Source organism: Osmerus eperlanus, chromosome 9 (genome assembly GCF_963692335.1).
Source record: "Osmerus eperlanus chromosome 9, fOsmEpe2.1, whole genome shotgun sequence".
NCBI classification, from domain to species: domain Eukaryota; kingdom Metazoa; phylum Chordata; class Actinopteri; order Osmeriformes; family Osmeridae; genus Osmerus; species Osmerus eperlanus.
In genome coordinates, this window is record NC_085026.1 from 11,808,285 (window position 1) to 11,829,765 (window position 21,481).

Sequence of the window (21,481 nt, forward strand, 5' to 3'; positions counted from 1 at the left end):
CCTATTTGCAGAGCCGCATGCAAAGGGAACCAGTTACATTACATTTACATTACATTTACAGTTACATTACCAATTAGAAAATAGCGACATCTTCTGTGTGGGATAGTACGATTAAGAAGAAGAAAAAAAAACGTCTGCTAAATGAATAAATGTAAGAAGTATTTTAGTTGACTCAATGGGCATGATACAAGTTATTTATGTCGTGTAAAATACAAAATGACTACACTACACTCATGATTTATTGTAAAAATCCCACAGTAAAAAATACTTATATACGCAGTAGAAGGTTGTACTTCTGTCAACTAAAGGTTTCATTAAAGGACTCCTCTTTCCAATTATGTTTTCATATAAAAAAGTGACAGTCTCATACCGTATTAAACATATAGGCCTAGTTAACATATTACTCAAGTTAGCTCTAACTGTGGCAGATATGCCAGTTTGTACGTTTTCAGTACAAACTGGCAGTTTATCAGTTTATCATAAACAATGTGACACGAGAAGTAAAAGAAATGCTCAACTATTTTGGCCTGATAACTTTGACTAACCTTATCCATTCAATGTTTATCACTTGCGCCTTTTATTTTGCAAGACTGAATTACTGCTACGTCCCCTTTAACTGGCGTTGGGTGGAGCTCAGAGGAAGTGAAGTGTCAAGTCTCGCCAAAATAGAAAGAACCACACAAACTCCCCTGATGAAACAACACACCACACAGCCATAGAAGGCGAAGAACACATTCCAATCTGAGGTATGCCATGTGTAATTGTGCCCAGCGCTCGGATTTGCCACTTATTTGGTAAAGAGTGGGTTCATATCCGCATAATATGAGTTTGGAGGGGTTGATACAACCAGAGTTGTACTCTACGTACGGTTGTGGGTGGGGTGGATTGTTTATCCTAGCAACGAACGGGTGCCTTGACAAAAGTATAGGGGACATGATCTACTCATGATCTGGCTCAAGACTAGTGAAACTACACACAGTTTTACGAATTAACCTGTTGATTCTGATTTGGAAAAGTATGACTGATCAGTCTAGTTGAGCACCGCTGCATTGAGTCTGTTAGCTAGTCAGTCTCTTATCCAGGAAAGTGTTTTGCAGAGGATGGGAGATATTGTCCATGATGGCTATGGTACTGTAGCCACAATTTTACTCAGTGACTATGATGACATATGATGTGGTTATGTATGTTACAAGCAAGACTGCTGTCTGCAGGGGAGCAGGGAGGCTGGAAGGGAGAAGATCTGGTGGAGTCATGTTGAAGAATGTTCCGGAAGGTCAAAAAGCGCCACAGCAGCAGCAGCTCCCAAAGTAGTGAGATCAGCACCAAGAGCAAGGTAGACCTTCCAGCACTAAACACACACACTTACTTCATCTGTCCCATATGAATCACAGGTCACAGTTGGTCTAGAGACAAAATAATCATAGTACAAAAAATACAATAAAAATGTGATATCACATATTAGTATTGGTCTTCTGTCTGTTTTTTTCCCCCTCAGTCTGTGGATTCCAGTCTGGGAGGTCTGTCCAGGTCCAGCACCGTCGCCAGCCTCGACACAGACTCCACCAAGAGCTCAGGTCAGAATATCTGCTTTAACACTATGTATACCTACATTTATGTAGTGTTGACAGACCTCTTACCCCTGACCTTTGACCTCTGGGTCCTGTAGGTAACAGTGTCTCAGAGGCATGTGCAGAGTTCAGGGTCAAGTATGTGGGTGCCATTGAGAAGCTGCAGTTTGACATGAGTAAGGTCCTCCAGGAACCGCTGGATCTCATCAACTACATTGATGCAGCCCAGGTTAGAAACAGACTAAAAAACATTAGCTTGTGCCATTGTTCCTTAATCTATTACATTTCAGCATTATGCTTTATTGGGATTCATGTGATTCTATCTAAGTGCTATCTTTTATTGACCAACCAGTGGTATTCTCTCTCACAGCAAGATGGTAAGCTGCCGTTTGTTCCTGGAGATGAGGACATGGTATTGGTAGTGTCCAAGTACGGCGTCAAAGTGGCCTCCATGGACCAGTGTGTAAGGGACTGTCTTCCGTGTCTTTATTACTAGCAAACAAAATGTTCTCAAGGGTACAAAATGTGAAAGTGACAAACTGATACTGTATGTGTATGTATTGATCTAGGATTACCATTGTTATACGATCTAGTGATCTGAAGCTGTTCCCTGTAGGATGTTCTGCATCGCCACCCACTCTACCTGATCGTGCGCATGCTGTGCTATGATGACGGCCTGGGCGCCGGCAAGAACCTGCTGGCTCTGAAGACCACAGACACCAAGCAGCAAGAGTGCTGCATCTGGGTCTACCAGTGTAGCACGGCGGTGAGCTTGTGTGGGTTAGAAAGGGAGACTAAACTGTGGGAAGCATGCTAATCAAATGCAGGCTCCTCCACAGGTAGAGCAGGAATGCAAGACTGCTGGTCAGGATATAAAATAATGACTGTAACTGAAGTAGTCCTTCTCCCCCGTCCTCTGTTTGTGCAGGAGCAGGCCCAGGCCATCTGCAAGGTACTATCCGCCTCCTTTGACTGCGCTCTGACCTCAGACAAGCCTTGAGGTGGCAGATCGCCCATTTTAAGGTACTCAACCTTCGACCTGCCTCAAGAGAGGACCTCAGCTGCCGCATTAGCAGCAAATCAGGAGCCTGGGCTGCAGTTTACAGAATAGTCAAATGACTTACCCAGCATGCCCTGCACCACATTTCCATGCACCGTCATCCATCAATCACAAACACACCCCAAAGTACAGTTGTTTTAATTTAACAAAACATAATTTAATGTAAATACAATGTGGTAACCAAGGATGTATCTTATGAGGTTGGGCTTGGGAAGTGACTGTTTGGGATTGAGGTATTTTTGATAATAATAGTTAGATCTTTACTGACCTCCTTTGTAGAAGGAAGGCAGCAGGAACAGTAGTACACTGCAGTCACTCCACCCACCAGTGAGTACACACAACCAAGATCAAGATGCTGTAGAACCCCACAAATATTGTGTTTACGACACCTCTCCTCGTCATACTCATTGGTACAGATGGGAGTGAATCATTCAAGTACGGTACAATAAAGACATGGCATTTTAATTGACCATGACTGTGTCTATTATTTGACCAGACAGCCTGTCTGGTTGTCTCTTTACTGTAGTCCCACCAGGCTGACTCTGGGGGCCCCTGCCTCCTTATCTATCCCAGCTGTGAGGGACAAGACTGGCGCCTCAAACTCTTTCTCTCCTGGTTTATGAAGTCTGCCCAGTGGGAGGAGGGTGCTGTGTGTGTGTGTGTGTAGGAGGGGGATATGGGCTACTGGCTGGCCGTATTAGTCACTGTTAGTCCTATCAAAGGAACACTCTCTCCCATACTGACCCCAACATTTCTGAGCTGCAGGAGGGCTGTTGATCCTGATGACTTTATAGGGAATTGTGGTTTTATAGCCTCAGACCTGTATTGTGATACTGTGTTGATGGATGTAGACTAAATTGAACTATAGTATCTAAATTGAAATACATAGTCAGATTCAATGTGGCCTACCTAAGTGAAGTACAGTAAGTAGTTGTGAGATGCAGTTTATTAAAGGAAAGCTAGTCTTTAATGTTTTACAGTAAATACATGGTTACTCATGTATCTTCATTTCCTGAAGTTGTCCATTAGAGGGAGCTCTTGCTGCATTACTAAATACTGGATGAGTCTGCAGGTTAGCTGAACGCCTAGGCTACAAACTTGATGTTAGGTGGGGGCCCTAGATGCTGCATTCAAACTTCAGGTGAAAAGAAAGACCACAAGCGATCAATCCTTTCATAGTTTATTATTCCAGTTTCAGTTTCCCATTTCTATGCAACCTAACAGGTTAAGAGTTAATGCTGCATTAGCTGCAGTTATTTGTGTGTGAATTGGTGTGTGCAGGCTTACACTACCAAGACTAGTCAATCCACACAGAGGAGCAGCTGGAGAAAACCAATGACCCTGCACTGAATCAAAAGACAGTTACAGCAAAATGTTAACTTCTCTTTAATTAAATATCGACAAACAAAAAAACGTAATCTATTTACATAAAGAGTAACCATCCTTTTTCCAGTGAGTTATTAGATGGAGAAATAGTGTGTGTCAGATTCAGGTATGATTCACATGCTTTGTCTCCTTTAGTCTTAAGTCTAGTGGAGTTCATTCACAATCACAACCCAAGTTAAACATGTCCAACATACTGTACATACATACATACATAGAGTTGCTCTGCAACCAAGTCAAGATATTTACATAGAAGCCTCTGTAACAATCATTTAGAAACATGATAAACACCATTTTCTTCAGTATGAGGTCTACAAAATACACTGCAGGAGGTGAGGAGCTCTGGTAGAAGCAGGGAAAGGCTCATTTGGGGTCTCTTACTGTGCATCTTCCTCATTGGATGGGGACTGCTGCCATACACATTTCTTGGCTGATATAAAAAAGTATGATTTATCTAACTCCTGTCATGCAGTGTGCTTTTACAGTCATTATTGACCACTGCACAGAAAGACAGTTTCCTGATCTCCAATAAACTGTAGTCACTCACCGAGGCGGAGGTTAAAACCCAAAACACCACGCACAGGAACAGAAATGTTTGAATGTGAGCCAGCTGGCTGGTCTCTCTCTCCTTTAGTCATTTTCTCCCACTCTCCCCCTTCATAGACAAACAGACTGTGAAAGGCTGGGTTCTCCCAGGTGTGATCTACTGAGGCCTATTTATACCCACCAGCAACCCCCTTTCACTGCCACATGTTGCCTGGTAATGGGGACAGTTGAGCGCCCCCTAGGGGATAGCACCTAGCATATTCCTGGGTTAGCACCATTTCCAACTATTGGCCTCCACTTCGGAGAACTGGAACTATAACATATTACAACATTTATATGTGTTCCTTTGAAAACCATGCATGTAGATGGAATGTAAGCACTGACCATAATATTCACATAAGTGTTTGAGGCTCTAGATTGTTATTGTTATTGTAAAAACTGTACAATTCACTCCAAGAGAAAACAATGGGCAGAGATAGGAATGACATACTGTGTGGAAGCTTCATTATATCTTCATGTCTTCTTATGTCATGATAACCATGATAAATTAGCAGAAAGTGCATTTTATTGCAAGAGGTTATTTACTACACATTCATGTTTTTTTGTGTTTTTTAAAACTAAATGTCTTTTTCTAAACATCTAAAAATAGTTCCCATGAGCCTTTGGGGCCTGGCCTTTAAGACTGCTATTCCCAGAAAGGGTCAGTTGTCACAACAACATTCATCCTGTGCTGCATCCAGGGCATTGGGACGACATACTTCTCTGTCCTGTTTCAGTTCGGGCTTGATGATGACAGTGATGATGAAGATCCCGATGAAACCACACAATCTAATGCGCACAGAGATGGTGTTTACATCCTTGGTCTCCCAGTGTGACCTCTGATAATCTTTGACCCCAATTCAGTCCACAATGAAGTGCACAAAGGTGACAGGGAATGCTCCTCTCCTCATTGGTTCTCCTTCGATGTGGCCCAACTAGGAAACAGGACAGAGGGAATGTTAGCTGACAGAACTTAGTATGAGTGACATGCACAAACAGTACTGGACGAACCGCAAAACTTGTTGAATACACAATGGTGCAGCAGGAGCAGCATGCAGTGCAGTAATGCTGGCAGTTTTTCCTGGTCAAGCTTGGCTTTGTTTCTGCCTCAGATACGCTTTTTCATCTCTACTCATGCTTACGTACGACAGAGGCATGCAGAGATCCTGATTCCTAAGACAGGAAGGCTTAGGTCTGGGATTTGAACACACATACACACACACACACTCAGTACAGCCATGTTAGCAGGAATGAGTTAGGGGGAAACAAGTTGCAGCTGGTCTGTATTCAGACATGGGGTTCGGTAGAGGAAGGAAGGCAGTCAGGGGTGGAGCTGGCCAGAATGAAGTCATCATTAGCGCTCAGGCCACCATGGTTATTGGCACAGCAGACGCTACTCTGAATGGACGAGATCTGGACTGGACCAGGCTGGACTTCTGTCATTACTCTCCAGTCTACACACAATGCACAACAAATCCGTCCTTCTTAATATCTAAACACACACGGTACTCACCCACCACTCCTGGTCCTCCTCCCCGTCCACCACGATGACCTCCCCCTCTGAGAAGGTCAGCTCATCCGGGTTGTCTGCTATGCAGTTGTAGATGGCTTTCACCCTCTTAGGCCTCTGCTTCTGACACACACACACACACACACACACAGTCACTCATATGACAGTCAAAAACAGACAAGCAAGCGACTAGAGTTCACTCTGATAATCCTCACTGCTATGGAATGTTCAGAACGCCCACATCAGGACACTCCTCTGTTATGGACATGTGGCAAAACTGCAGTCATCCACTGTAGGTATCCGGTATAGACAACCGCTCAAGTGACAAAAAATCCACCTCCTCCACACACACACACACTCACGTTCTATATGGGTTAGAGGAAGGAAACGCAGAGCCTAGCAGGACAGAGAAAACATTCAGACAATGGAGAGATACTGCTGACTGTCCGTGGGACAGTGGGACCGCACAGGATACCCAGACTGACTGGAACTCAACAGACCCAGATATCGCACAGCAGGAGGGCTCCAACATTATCCTCAACAACAGAAGAAGAAGCACGTGTCCAGGGGTTTAGGCAGGACTTACAGGATACGCCTTCCTAGGTACGGTAGCGGGGGGTAGAGATTGACCTGCCGAGTTCTGGGGGCGGCCCGGTACTTCCTTAGCTAGAGGAGGAACAGGAAATTACATTGAATGGAAACAAGCGTTCTTTTGACGCAGCACTTCCTAAGCTGAAATTTATTAATTATGCATACACTATACTGACATACAAAAAAAGAAAAAAATTATACATTGACATTACTTAGACACTACACGACACGTTTACAGAAGGAGTAATGCTGGCGTTTCATGCTCACCTGGCCGTTCAATGGACCCAGTCCTATTAGGAGGGCGATGGTTGAAGCTTTTGTCTGGGCTGAAAACCACAATCAAAGTCTTTCATTTAGCTGCTGATTGGCAGGGTCTCTCACATTCACATAAACACCCAGTCATCTACGCTTCAGTCTATCTGCATCATCCCTGCTGGACCTGTGGGATCTCACTCTGCATGGTGAGGAGCAGGGCTGAAGCTCAAGCTGACAGCTGCAGATGAATCAAGCCAAGCTCATAGTGTTAGTTCAGTGTGTGTGTGTGTAAGTGTGTGAGTTGGCTCACCCTGATGGAGATTTGGGTTGTGGGCCTCTGTGGTGTCCCTGTGTGCTCCCAGGCGGTCCGGTCTTAGACTGCAGATTCATGGCTTCCATCACACTGGCCGTCTTAGCCACGGGGGGAGGCGGGTTCAACACGCCCCCAACTGGCGGTCCCAGACCTGGCTGGGTTAGGCCCTGGGAGGCTAGTCCCAGTGGACCTAGACCTGGAGAACAAAGGACCAAAACAAGCTCACAGACTGTACTTGCTAATACCCTCAGATAACAGCGTTGTCTCCATTTGTGTGTGTACATGCCTGTGGTTGAGGTGATCCTCATAGGGGGGACTGGGGGGTGCATGTTGGGGGGGTCGGAGGAGGACCTCTGTCGACCCCCCAGGTCTATTGAGCCAGGCTTCCAACCTGAGGACCCAGAGGACTGGACTATCCCCCCCAGACCAGCCAACTGAACTACAACAGAGGAAGAGAGAGAGAGAGAGAGAGGCAGGGGGGAGTTATGCTTTGACAGTGAACATGTGGTTAGAAAGTGGACCCACCTTTATTGAATGTAACTGAAACAAGACAGAGAGGAAGAATGTGTAGAATGCTGGCTGCAGTGTGACCTCTAGTGCTGTTTTGGCTAAGCGAATGAGCAGGAGGATAAGGAGCAGGAGGAAGAGGAGCAGGAAGAAGAGCAGGAGCAGGACCAAGAGGAGGGGGAAGAACAGCAGGAGCAGCAGGAGGAGGAGAAGGAGAGAAGTTGAAAAAGCAGAGAGCAGATCTGGAGATAAAACGAGTGAAGCCTTCCTAATGCATATTGAAGGTCCAGGACAGTCAGGGCCAGAGGGGCTAGCATCACTAGCCTGATGAAGGCTGCAGAGTTTAGTTTTCTAAAGGAAATTGACTAATTCAGACCATGAACTGTAAAATGTCTCTCATGTCTAGGGGCTAATCTAGTCTAATTAACTAGGTTGCAATGGAAGAGTAGAATTTTTGTACGGCAGGGGTTCTGAACTTTCTGGAAAAGTAGCTCACCCCCCCCACTCACATTGGTGTGTGACCACACACACACACATCAGAGCCCTCTACAGCTCATATAGGTCAGAGCACCACACCAGTCATTCCGGGCCCAGGCGCTAATTAGAGAAGAGCCATCGTTATCAAAGACACGTGGCCCAACATGCGTTCTCCTTCTGACACGGTCCTAGTGGGCTGCTGTTATAAATATGACTCCTAAAGCCAGCCTGAAGGAGGGAGAGTATGGACCGAGAGCTTCCATCCTTTCAATAACCATCATCTCCCATCATATTTATTTCCCAGTAATGTGCGCTACCCAATAATGTTTTGCTAAAAGCGTGGGCTAAGCCCTACCTATATTGCGGGGAGGTAAGGGGGGTGCAGAGGTGTTGTTGGGCCCCCCGGTCTGGGCTGAGGAGGGTGCGGTGGCGTTGAGGATGGTGCCATAGGTCTCGTTGTTCACCAGGTTGGGGATGTACGCCCGCTGCTTGTCCTTGCCCTGGCTGGGGGCGTCCCGGGACAGGGATGCCGGGCTGGGCTGGAGGTGTGTGCTGCTGCCAGGGGTGTAGCAGCTGACTGGACGCTCCTCTCGCCGGTGGGGGCTGGGCTGGAGGGGACCATACCGATAGGGTCAAATGGTCATGTTCTGGACCTGCGTTGCTGCCCTAGGTGACTTTATGCATTGTAAAGAACTGAGAAGCATAGGTGTGCATGTGTGTGATGTGAAGGGTCTTCACCCTCACTTTCTCATCCAGGTCCTCGTCACTCTCGTCCATATCTTCATGCCGCAAACACCACTCGTACTCCACGTGCACGTGGACATTGAACTTCCCTGCCAGGGCCTGGTTCAGCTGCACGCACACATACACACACACACACACACACACACACACACACACACACACACACACACACACACAAGCGCAGACACAAAAGGTCAGTAGGATGTGGAGGAGTAATAACAGAGTGACAGTGACGGACAGAGTGACTGACAGTGACAGACGTCAGATAGACAGCGAGACAGAACTCACCAGTTCTTCACACTGCAGGTGCTTTAGTCTCCTCGCAATGTCCAATGGTGTCTCCCCAGATTCATTAGCTGCAGGGAGACCATGTTTCCTGTTATGGACTTGATATAAAGTAACACCTCCAGACATAACCCCAGTCCAGAGGCCTCCACACAGCCCCTCTCCTGAAGCACAGCGAGACCCACTGGGTCAGGCTCTGTCGGCATCCAACAATAACATCGCAATTCATCTCTGTGGCTGTGTTTGTTCCTTACCGATCTCTATGGAGGCCTTGCCCCTCAGCAGCAGTTTGAGGCACTCACTGTTGTCTGTCAGACAGCAGTAGTGGAGGGCTGTGCTGCCTTTAGCTGTTTGCTTGTCCAGGTTTACACTGGTAGAGGTGGGGAGAGGAGAGGTTTATTACTGATATACTGTAGTTGGTCCAGGTCACATCTTAGGCTCTTTGTTGTGGCTTCTGCTACAGGGGCCAGTGGAAGGTTCCCAGTGTTACTGAGCAGTTTTGTCCCTCCTGTCTCTCCGTACCTGTTCTGAGTGAGGAAGTCCACTATGTGCAGTGAGGTCCTGTCCACCAGGCGGACAGCCAGGTGCAGAGCGGTCTCTCCATGCTCCTGTAACCACGACGACACAACAAACACTTAACATGTAACCAGTCCATGAAAGGGACCTCTCACGCTACACTGTGTGTGCGTGTACATGTCGGGGTGCGTGTGTGTGTGTGTGTGTGGTACTGACGTGACCGTTGGCCAGTGGGATGGGCTCCATCAGGTCCACCCCCTCTGCGTAGACCTGGATGAGGGAGAAGATGTCTCGAGCCTTGACGGCATCGCACAGCGTGTGCAGCTTGGACGCCCCGTCTGGACACTTCCTCCTGGCGAAGCGCTTCTCTGTGTACTTAGCAAGGATGAAGTCCTTCCTGGCCAGCCTGCACGCAGAGGGGGAGAGAGACTTACTGACTACATGGCACACAGGAGAGAGAGAGAGAGAGAGAGAGAGAGAGAGACAGAGAGAGAGACTTGGAGCCTACATTACATTTCAGTGTTTCCGTATGAACCTTGTAACATGTAAAAGGAAACGATCAGTCCAGGAGAGAAAGGGAATAAAGTCTAGGGTAGGAGAAGATGAAGACAAAAGAAGAGGAAGGAAGAGGGGGAAGTTGAGGGAGGTGGAGATAACTTACATGTCACTAGCAGGGTTGGGTTTGACCACATTTTCAGCCGTCAGACAAGCCTCCATGATCTCGTTAAAGCCTGCATTCCCCACGTTCTTGGCCAGCTGCATGACAGCAACACATGCACACACACAAAACGGTCAATCCATCAAAGTGTAAATGAGTCTTGTCTCTGAGAGGTTTTCTGTGAGTATAACTCCGGCACATTTCCCCATTCGCTACTTCAGCAGATCTTACAGTCAATGGAGTGGAGAGTCACTGATTCTGTGTATGAAACTGCCTCAGTGGGAGAACTATGTGGATGACACCCATTTCACTGTGGCCAGCACAGCTCAAACATTACAACGCATAATGAAGCCAATCACTCAGAATTAGCCACAAAAACAGTTCAGCCCAGATCATTGAGTGGTGATAAATCTCTATACCAAACGGCTATTAAAGAGACCAATAAAATGTGGAGGATTTAGAGTGGAGCCAGTTCCAGTCCCACAACCCTTCATCCCGGGGGGGAGGATAGGGAGAGGCTGAAGGAGAGGCTGAAGGAGAGGCTGAAGGAGAGGCTGAAGGAGAGGCTGAAGGAGAGGCTGAAGGAGAGGCTGAAGGAGAGGCTGAAGGAGAGGCTGAAGGAGAGGCTGAAGGAGAGGCTGAAGGAGAGGCTTAAGGAGAGCAGGGTTTTAAAGAATGAGGCCAAGGGTGCTGGGAGGTCTGTCTGAGGCCTCCTCTCCTGTCCAGAATGTGGGTTACCTCCTCTCAGTGGACCTTCCCCAGCAAAAACACAGAGGCCGAACATGTAGGAGGGTTTGCTCACCAAGAGCTCGGAGGTACTGAGGACGTCCAGAGTGAGGGACTGGATCCTGGAGTAATGGACACCCAGCTCTCTGTGGATCCCTGAACACTCGATACAGGTGAGGATGCCCAAATTGGTGGACAGCCAGGTAGGGTCTGGGAAAGGGGGAAAGAGAAGAGAGGGAGGAGGGAGAAAGGAAGAAAGAGGGAGGGAGGGGAGAGATGGAGAGAGAGGACAGTGAGGGAAAAAAACGAAAGAACAGGTAAATAAAGAGGTTCCGCAACGTCCTTGAGAATGAAGTGCTGGAGGGTGCAAGCTATTTTTTAATACACATTAGTAATGTAATGTCCTCTGCAGGGTTGAGGCTCTGCAGATCTGGAACCTTTATAGCTAGGCCCAGAGGCAACTCTGCTTCCCGGTACGTCCAACTGACCACTAGGAACTGTTAATCAAGTCCTCAAACAATCATATGGGGAGTCATTTTCTTGAAACAAAAAGGTGTGTGCATGTGTGTGCAGGCATGCTTCTCCTCTAGGTGACCCGTGCTGCAAGTGAATTTCTTATAAATGTGTGTGTGTTTGTGTCTACATGTTTTTCCGTGAGGTGACTCACTGGGAGCGCCGCAGTCGCAGCAGACATCGTTACCGGTCATCCTCTTGACCTCTCCAAGGATGGCCTTGGTCAGTTCCTGGACTATGTTGTTTTCCCCAACATGCTGGTCGCCTTTGAAGGCGTTGTTCAGCGCTTCCTCCTTGCTGTTCTGCAGTACTGAGATCCAACTGCAAGGGGGAGGGTGTGTGTGGGGTGTGTGGGGTCAACATTGGGTGAGAGGAGGAGGGAGGTGTGAGGAAGGAGGTAGAAGGCAGAGGATACAAATGCAGGAAGCACACTAGCATATTTGCCTGCGCGTACACACGCACAACAAACACACACACACACACACCCACACACCACAAACACAAATCACGAAAGGAAGGAACTGAACACTTACATCTGACAATCGGGGTCGTCCTCAGCTTGAAAGTGATAAGTTCTGTCGTCTACAAAAGAAATGGAGCAAAGGAGAGAGGGAGAGGGTGTGAGAGGGGGGATGGGGAGAGGACAGGAAGAGGGGAGTGATTGGGGTGGGTCAGAGACAGACAGAAGCATTTGAAGTCCTCAAAGGAATAAGAGCAAAGCTTTGAGCCTATCAAAGCAGCAATCTGACAAGCCTGTGTGTATGTGTGTGTGTGTGTGTGTGTGTACAAGCATAAGAAAGTGGAAAGAAAGAGATGGAAGGGGTGGAGTGAAGAGATGAAGAGAGAGAGACAGTGAGAGTGAAGGAGGGGAGGAGTAGGAAGGTGAACCTACGAGAGATGAGGTCAAAGCTTTTCTTCTCCTCAGGGTTGTGTTTCACCTGACAGGTGAGGAGGTTGAGTTTAGCTGGTGGCCGATTTGCCTGAGGGAAGAAAGGAGGCAGAGGAAGAGAGATAGAAAAGAGAGGAAAGAATAAGAGATGAGAGGAATACCATTAAATAGGAAGACAGTGAAAACAAGCATCCAGCTGCATTGCAGAATGACAGAACTGTAGAAAACATACATGGATTTACTCTCCAACATCACATATCTATGCCCATCAGTCAGTGAAACAAACACCACGAACAAACATAAAGACAACATTTGTTTTAATTTCTCTGCTAAGTAGTAAACTATGATATACTGTATGTGAGAAAGAGGGTCAATGTGTTTGACTGAGCAAATCTACACTAATGGGGGTTCTTAACAGAAAGAGAGGGGATCGATACTGTATTATGACCCTGGAGGTTGTAGAAGGTCTGACTGGTGGAGATAGACAGTGCAGACACACACACACACACACACACACACACACACACACACACACACACACACACACACACACACACACACACACACACACACACACTAATGAACATAGAGGTGTTGGGATGTCTCCTGTTACCACTCCAGAAGCATCTCCTCAGCCTAGGAAGAGACTGAGAGCTCAGATAAACCGCTTTGTATCTGATTTGTGTCTGAACATTGTCAGTGAGGAGGGGGGGGGGGGTTAAATCTCCATTCGGAGAGAGCAGCAGCCAGGGTGAGACCTGCCCGAGTGGATGTTAGCTGGCAGGGCTAGCTGAACGCTAACTGCTTGGCTTCTCTCCTCGTCTCCTTGTGTGACTGTGAGCAGAGATAATGAAGGGGAAGCTGATGGACAGGATGCTAGGAGGTGACAGATGGCGGGCTGGTGGGAATGACGCTCAGAGTCATGACATATTTGTATACAAGGTAATGAGGGAAAGATGTGAATGCTTGTGTGTGTGTGTGTGCACTCCAGATGACTCACAGTCCCATGTGATATGGTGAGGTATCCATTCTTCACTGTACACTTTCTCTTCTGCCATACCTTCCTCAGCCTGGAGAAACACAGAGTACAGTGAGACACAAAACAGATATGGGTGATCAAATATTAAAGATGACCTGACTACTGTGTATTCTCATTAATGACATGCATTAGTAATGACCACCTAGTCTTGTCTGCCTGCTGTGTAAGGGATTACAGTTATAATGGGCAGACTGGTTTAATAATGACAGCAGCGTGTGTGTTTGTGTGTGTGAGAGAGATTGCAGGAAAACCCACCCATCACTCTTCTTGTAGAGGTTCCCACAGCGCTCGGTCCCGTGTTCCTTGTTGCCCTGCGGCTGGTGCAGACTGTAGGTGGCGCTCTGGCGCACCTGGGAGTCCTTCAACAGCAGCACACCCACACACACCCACCCAATCATAAGCATCTAAACAGGTCTGGTGTGTTAGATATCAAAGGGGCTCCTCTCTTCTCCGTAACTACTCTACACCTGATGCAAATCTGAACCGACAGGAGAGAACTGTTGACCCTTTCGGCCGTGTTTTCATCTGGGCTTTACTGGGAGTGGAATGTGAAGGAGAGGAGACACACACAGGGAAGGGAGGTGGTTCTAACTCCTGAGATGACTCCATGGTGTCATCACACACAGTGAGAAGGAAATGCTGGGATGGTGCATTCAAGGACGTCACATCCACACAGGAAGTGGTATGGAACGGTGAAGGGGGCAGCAACAGGAGGGAGGGGGCACATTTAAAAGGAATAGCTTGAGAGGTTGAATATTTTCCAGCTACCGGACAAACTAGACCTTCATATGACACATTCTGTCCAAATGTTATCTCCTTTTGAGACGGTCTACAATGCTTCTCATGGCCATCGTTCCTATCTGTAGTGTCTGACAATTATAAAAACAGCAGGACAGACAGTAGCAGACAGACAGGGTGAAGTGTAAACCACTTACTCTCCTAGACTTGGTTCACAAAGTAGTGGACGCAGCAAGGAAGAGAGGAGAATGCGGCACAAATAAGACAGTGTTCTTACACTGCCGACCCAGAAGACGCTTTAAACAGTGTTTAATCAAACTGAACTGTACAGAGGCACAGACACAAGCCCTCCATTAATGAGCTTAATTCTCAGAGAGCATGCGATTAGATGGTTTACATCAGGGCTTTATGCCTGTAATCTGATCCCAAAGCAGGATCAGAGGAAGGCTGATTTTAGATTGCCACCAGGGTGTCACATGTGTGTTTGTAAGCGCGTGTGTATGTGCATATACTTCTGTGTGTATGTGCGTGGGAGTGTGTTACCTCCTTCTGCTCCACCTGCAGGGCCGTCTTCAGGACGTCACGTAGCTGAGTCAGCTGTTTCCTCTCCTCGTCCTGGACCTGCTTGATCTGGAGTCAGAGGAAAGTGGCAGTGTTTAGATCCAATCTGCCCACAGAACGGCATGTCGAGATCCTATCTACCCAGGGAACAGGACATCTACATCCTATCTACCCAGAGGACAGAATATCTAGATCCAGTGTTTACAGAGGGCAGATCCAATGAGGACAGGACATCTAGATCCAGTGTTTACAGAGGACAGATCCAATGAGGACAGGACATCTAGATCCAATGTTTACAGAGGACAGGAGTGCCATCTCACCGTGTGTAGGTCTGTGGCCAGCTTCTCTATGGAAGGTTTCAGGTTGTCTACGGCCTTCAGGCCGTCCTGGAAGAAACTGTACAAGTAGAGATACATAAATAAGAAATCTTTCACTGCTGACTGTGTTATTAATTACTGTGTGAGTGTGTGTGTGGCCACTCACTTGCACTGTGCGTGGAAGTATTTAATTAGGTTCTGTAGCAGATCCACACCTTTCTTGATCTTGATTTCATTCACTTTCAGCAGATACTGGAGAAGGAAGTCAAACCAATTACCGTTACACACAGTCAGTTTCTAACAGGTGTTCACCCAACCTGGCAACCCTGGCCTGATTAATATATGAAGCATGAGACACATCTAATTACCCACGAGTCTCTGCATATTTTGCTCATTGACATTGACATGGGGCCAGCTTTGGCTAACTGAATGCATTACGGTGGATGGCAAGATTAGCTATATTTGGCCCAGTGTATTTACCACATAGTTGGTTGTCATAATGTAGAATTTTACAAGTGACAATTCTCACTGGATTACAGTAATTCTTTATAATATATTGTGTGATATCTCGCATATCTTTCTTAAGTGAGGACAGTTAGCAACCGGTTTTAGCTAACGGTTTAGGTTTGCGTTGCTATAGGTGACAGGTGAGTTACAGCTGGTCTCATGAAATCCGAACTTCTCCATTGTGATGAAGTTGTTGTCTCAACTCCCCCCCCGCCCCCCCCCCCCCCTCCACACACACACACACACTTCCTGTGTTGTAGCTCCCCCCCTGACTGACCTCACACATCTGCAGCTGGAAGAAGCGCCTCTCCTTCTCCATCTCCTCGGCCACCTCCGCTCCGCTGATCTCTGTGCGGATCATGCCGTGCTGCCGGGCGTGCTCCTTCTTCTCCTTCTCTATCTTGGTGCTGGCAGGAAGTGACATCACAGCCAGGGGTCAAAGTGTGTTTTTATATAGGGGTGGGGTTGGCGTATACGCACACGACACGCAAAACAGGAAACACACAGAGGGGGCACCATTCCATGCACGGCATTCTTTTCCATATGCTGGAGCTGCAGCATATATCCCCCTTGACAGACGTACAGACAGACACAGATGCAGCATTTCCCTCTTCTGTAGGAAGAGAGGGACTCCTGACTGTCTCCAATAAGGTCAGAGGCTAGGCCAGGCCAGACTAAGGCAGGCCAGGCCAGACTAGGGCAGACCAGGCCAGGTTGGTTGTGTAACCAAGGTTACAGAAACCAAAGTTGATCATTCCCTCCAGTTGTCTGCACCTCTGAGCCTGCAGCCTGGCTCAGAAGAATCAACACACTGAATCAAGGTCATTCCAAATCAAAACAGAACAACAGAACTGGAGCAAACCAAAACAGACACGCAGGGGGTGCGGTGGTCAAGCTGAGAAAGTGATGCGTATGCATGAGCCAGCACTGTGGTCTGCTCTGCTCTTCAAAAGGCCTGAGTAGGCCACAGGGGGAACATGGTCCTCCAACATCATCAGTGGGCCTCAAATCTCCCATCAGCCTAGTGACTCATGGTACGACACCACTTTGATTAAAACAGGTTCTCAGAATAAGAAGAGGTCACAGTTCCTGTCTAATCTCCTTCCAGCAAAGTCCTTTAAGCGTGACCGTTCAGACAGCGTTTATCTGCTCATTCCTGGGGTCGGAGCCGCCTCTGCTGGCACAAGGAGCTGCGGAGAGTGATTTAGTAGGGGGGCATGTGCCTCGCTAGCTTGTGTTAGTCCTCAGCCAAGAAGCAATAGTCTGACTGAGACAACGGCCACATGAAGCAGACACTAGCCTGGAGCCTACCAGAGAGTGCTGTACAAAGACAGGCAGAGAAATACATCTACAGAGAGCAAGAAAAGATGTAATAGAACTTAAACTGTGTCAGTAGTGAGGACGACGTGGACAGAGAGCTGGTGAACCAGTTCAGGGCGGTCGGGGCGAGGGCTGCTGCTGTGTTTGGGCCAAACTGTCTCATCTCTCTCTGTCTGCAAATATGAAAGGACTGGTTATGAATGTGAAAAGAGATGGGAGATAGGACTGGTCATTTAACTAGGGTCAGAGCAGCAGGCCAGCCAGGAGAAGTTAGGCCCCAGCTTGTGTGTGTGTGTGTGGAGGGAGGGGGGGGTACAGATGGTCTTGGATCACGCGGAGTAACTGGACCCCATTGATAGCTCGGCAGACAGAGAACATCAATGGAGGGTAAATTAAAGGGTTTGGCATGGGGCAAAGGGGGGCAGGAGCAGTCACATGGCATCCGGTTGAACTTTGTAGTACAAAGTCAGCACTGTCTCTCAGCAGACTGGTTCAGAGAAGAAAATGCATTACCCTTTCAGTAAAGAATGTCCTTTGCAGCTTGTAAAATATATATCACAGTCCTATGACATTTCATCAATCTTTACATGTACAGCCACAATAGTGAGGGGTGTGGAGTAAAGGTGAGGTGGTGTTGATACAAAAAATGTATGGATGAACCCTGAACGGGGGTTGGAGTAACAGTGAACAGAGAGACAACAGTCAAGACTTGTCACAAATATCACACCGCAAATATTAGTTCAAATGCAAATTAATTGTCATGTAGTACATCACTCACAAGCTTTGACAGCATTACCAAAATAGCCTTAAGGCCACAGAATTTAATTAGGTTCTGTAGCAACACAGAATATGAGGATGGGCCAAATTATTATGGGAAGACTTTATGGCAATATGAAGCCACAACATAACAAGCAAGGATCTGAACTTCAACAAAGTTCCGTTCACAGAAATATATTTTTTGTAATACTTACACTTTAGTTTCATAATCCTTCCATGCCTTATCAAAGGGCTTCTTCAGGTCCTGAGTTGGAGAGAGAGAGATAGACAGAGAGAGAGTGAGATAAGAAAGATGGGAATGAGACTATTGTGTGAGACCACATCTGAGGATCTCTATAAGAGACCACAGAACAGCATCAAGCTGGCTCGCATCATCATGGATGTACATCAAAACATCCAACCCCTCTAAACCTAGTGTAACTATTTTATTTGTATCAAGGGGTGATGGGAAATATCCCACACGACAGGGAAAATGATGACTTTTAAATTGGCCATCTTACCCTAAGCTAGCTAAGCATGTACACACAAAGCATGTTGTCAGCATAAGTGTGACCGTGTGTGTGTTTGAGAGAAAGACAGTGTGTGTGTTTGAGAGAAAGACAGTGTGTGTGTTTGAGAGAAAGACAGTGTATGTGTTTGAGAGAAAGACAGTGTGTGTGTTTGAGAGAAAGACAGTGTGTGTGTTTGAGAGAAAGACAGTGTGTGTGTTTGAGAGAAAGACAGTGTGTGTGTTTGAGAGAAAGACCGTGTGTGTGTTTGAGAGAAAGACAGTGTGTGTGTTTGAGAGAAAGACAGTGTGTGTGTTTGAGAGAAAGACCGTGTGTGTGTTTGAGAGAAAGACAGTGTGTGTGTTTGAGAGAAAGACAGTGTGTGTGTTTGAGAGAAAGACAGTGTGTGTGTTTGAGAGAAAGACAGTGTGTGTGTTTGAGAGAAAGACCGTGTGTGTGTTTGAGAGAAAGACAGTGTGTGTGTTTGAGAGAAAGACAGTGTGTGTGTTTGAGAGAAAGACAGTGTGTGTGTTTGAGAGAAAGACAGTGTGTGTGTTTGAGAGAAAGGCAGTGTGTGTGTGTTTGAGAGAAAGACAGTGTGTGTGTTTGAGAGAAAGACATTGTGTGTGTTTGAGAGAAAGACAGTGTGTGTGTTTGAGAGAAAGACAGTGTGTGTGTTTGAGAGAAAGACAGTGTGTGTGTTTGAGAGAAAGACAGTGTATGTGTTTGAGAGAAAGACAGTGTGTGTGTTTGAGAGAAAGAAAGTGTGTGTGTGTGTGTTTGTTGATTCAGAAATGTTTATAGTGCTACTGCCGTCTCTCTGGGGAGCTGACGAGGTTCTGCCTCAGGCTCTGGACAGAGATCTTGCTCTGTTTACTATCAGAACACGATCTCATTGGCCGCTTCGCTGAGCAGATTAATACATTGCCCATCATTATGGGGGTGCGTTCAACAGCTGCTTCATTGAACGCTTAGATTATGCAACTCCTTTCAACCCCTGTCCCACTGATTAAACAGTGATTAGGACAAACAAAAACAGACATTAACTGGTGCAATTGTCCGTGTCGTTCTCTAAAAACACCACAACAGCCATCATTGCCAGTGCCAGGGACAGGGGCTAGGGAAAAGGGAGAGGGACAGACAGAGGAACAGGGAAAGGGAACAGGGGCACGACACAAACATTTGGTTTTACTGTAAATTAGCAGTTGATTTAGTGTTCATTCTCTGCTTATGTGCCAGTCACAAATTGCAGGGGACATCTGTTGCCAGGTCTGAAACTGCTGTTAAAACAGGTTTGTTTTAATTTACACAATCATTGGGTAGAACAGATCTGCAGTCTGGTTCTGAAAACATCTAACAGATATGGTCGCTCTCGTGTTCTCCGACAACATGACTGAGTGACAGGCAGGTAGGGGGAGCTGGGTAAGGGGGGACTGGCAGGCAGGCAGGCAGGGGGCAGTCAGGCAGATGGAAGTCCCATTGGATGATGGTGTGAACCAGTGTCCAGGAGAAGAACCAGTCAGCCTTTAACTAGACAGGCAGTGGCGAGAGATGGAGGCCAGGGAGGAGACAGAAAGGAAGCATGAGAGGGAATAGACAGGGAGATAGAGGAAGGAAGCATGAGAGGGAATAGACAGGGAGATAGAGGAAGGAAGCATGAGAGGGAATAGACAGGGAGATAGAGGAAGGAAGCATGAGAGGAAATAGACAGGGAGATAGAGGAAGGAAGCATGAGAGGGAATAGACAGGGAGATAGAGGAAGGAAGCATGAGAGGGAATAGACAGGGAGATAGAGGAAGGAAGCATGAGAGGGAATAGACAGGGAGATAGAGGAAGAAACAAAGAGAGGGAAAGGCAGGCGAAGCATGAGGCAGAGAAGAAGCCATGGAAAAAAGGAGAGGGATGGCTAAATATACAAGGTCAGGGTAGAGACAGGCAGGGAGACATACAGACAGGCAGGCAGACAGACAGACAGAAAGGTAGGCAGACAAGCAGACAAGCAGGCAAAGTGGTGGCTGTGTCATGCCCTACACAATGGCCAGTCCTCAACAAAGAGCCACTTTCATCTGCATTTGCCTCAATTAAGTTGTCTTTCAATTGGTTCGTGTCTGCATATAATTGTATGTATTTGAATTCTGAGCACATTTCTAGTAGCTATGTAGTTTCTGAGCTGTTTCCTGTGGTAGGGAGTCGTCCTTCTGTGTGAGTGGGTAGGTTTCACACCTCACTGAGCCACTGTGGGGAGGCTATACTGGGCTCACACTACACTGCAAGTGCACCAGACCATCCTGAAACACATTATATACACAGACACAGGCCCAACACACACACACGTGCAAACACACACACACATTGTTTCACACACACACAGAATACAGATGGGTTGATATGACTCATAGTTGGTAAAACAGGGGGGGGGGGTTGTGAGACAAGGAAGAGAGGGGGGGATATATAGACAGGATGAGAAGGTCCAGGGCTGGAGAGAATGACATCATAGCCGCTGTGTAAATCCCCTGGCTGGCCAATCTGGTGGGCTCAGCACTTTCCAACCCTCTGTTGACGATGGTGTGTGTTTTATAATAACACAGGGCTAACAGGGTCATAATGGTCTTGCGGAGATAGACAGGGACACTGTTGTCATAATCAAACCAGACCTCCCTAAGTTAAGATAAATGGTGTTTCAGCTAATCATAACAGACACAGTGGTTTCCACGGATAAATGCAGCACTGGGTCACTGCAGCGTTAGTTACTTTCCTCTATCCTGTACCAGTCACAGAGCACAGGAAGTTCACACAAAATGACAGGAAGTGAAGAGGAAACTTCAATTGACCGGGTCATTTTGTGCCATAACCTTGCAAAACAACTTTTTTACCTTTTCCTCTCTTTTCCTCACCTGTCAAGGTCAAATAGTTGGAAGTGACAAGTGGGGCGTGAAATGACCGTTTCTAGTGACAGGTCTGGTTTTCAGAGGTATGTGATCTTACAGCTATTAGCATCAGCCTTTCACAAGGCTCTTGGTGTGCACACACCACACACTTGCATGAACACATACAATTATAGCCATAGTTACCTTAGACAGTAATAGCTCCCTCAGACATAAACCCAGTCAGACATTATTTTTACTGAATATCAGCATTTACTGGAACAGTGAAA

At 46.9% G+C, this 21,481-nt stretch overlaps 2 protein-coding genes across 10 annotated transcripts in view; one reads left to right on the forward strand and one right to left on the reverse strand.

Moving 5' to 3' along the window:
* Positions 1-614: 614 nt before the first annotated feature.
* itgb1bp1 (integrin beta 1 binding protein 1) lies at positions 615-3,097 on the forward strand. Of its 3 annotated transcripts, none has more exons than XM_062469264.1 (7): positions 615-746; positions 1,212-1,333; positions 1,496-1,574; positions 1,667-1,797; positions 1,939-2,031; positions 2,185-2,334; positions 2,497-3,097. In XM_062469264.1, exons 2-7 carry the CDS (start codon positions 1,262-1,264, stop codon positions 2,566-2,568), a joined length of 597 nt encoding a protein of 198 aa, XP_062325248.1. In that variant the 5' UTR covers positions 615-746; positions 1,212-1,261; the 3' UTR covers positions 2,569-3,097. The 3 variants fall into 3 exon arrangements, with proteins under 3 accessions (XP_062325248.1, XP_062325247.1, XP_062325249.1); XM_062469263.1 differs by having other exon boundaries at positions 620-746; positions 1,198-1,333; XM_062469265.1 differs by having other exon boundaries at positions 621-746; positions 1,194-1,333.
* A 901-nt stretch (positions 3,098-3,998) lies between these two features.
* The window catches only part of asap2a (ArfGAP with SH3 domain, ankyrin repeat and PH domain 2a), a 38,274-nt gene continuing 20,791 nt past the window's right edge, over positions 3,999-21,481 (reverse strand). The window contains exons 5-29 of one of the 7 annotated variants that reach the window (XM_062468879.1): positions 18,034-18,083; positions 17,128-17,235; positions 16,020-16,149; positions 15,402-15,487; positions 15,239-15,314; positions 14,901-14,987; positions 13,875-13,978; positions 13,581-13,650; positions 12,584-12,671; positions 12,225-12,273; positions 11,846-12,012; positions 11,255-11,388; positions 10,456-10,550; positions 10,011-10,200; positions 9,801-9,886; positions 9,533-9,648; positions 9,282-9,349; positions 8,988-9,101; positions 8,605-8,857; positions 7,552-7,704; positions 7,263-7,461; positions 6,965-7,023; positions 6,693-6,772; positions 6,110-6,226; positions 3,999-5,531 (exon numbers count right to left, since the gene is read on the reverse strand). In XM_062468879.1, coding sequence (XP_062324863.1) covers positions 5,457-5,531; positions 6,110-6,226; positions 6,693-6,772; positions 6,965-7,023; positions 7,263-7,461; positions 7,552-7,704; positions 8,605-8,857; positions 8,988-9,101; positions 9,282-9,349; positions 9,533-9,648; positions 9,801-9,886; positions 10,011-10,200; positions 10,456-10,550; positions 11,255-11,388; positions 11,846-12,012; positions 12,225-12,273; positions 12,584-12,671; positions 13,581-13,650; positions 13,875-13,978; positions 14,901-14,987; positions 15,239-15,314; positions 15,402-15,487; positions 16,020-16,149; positions 17,128-17,235; positions 18,034-18,083 — 2,754 coding nt within the window. In that variant the 3' untranslated portion in view covers positions 3,999-5,456. The other 6 variants (XM_062468878.1, XM_062468880.1, XM_062468883.1 and 3 more) reach the window with 6 other exon arrangements.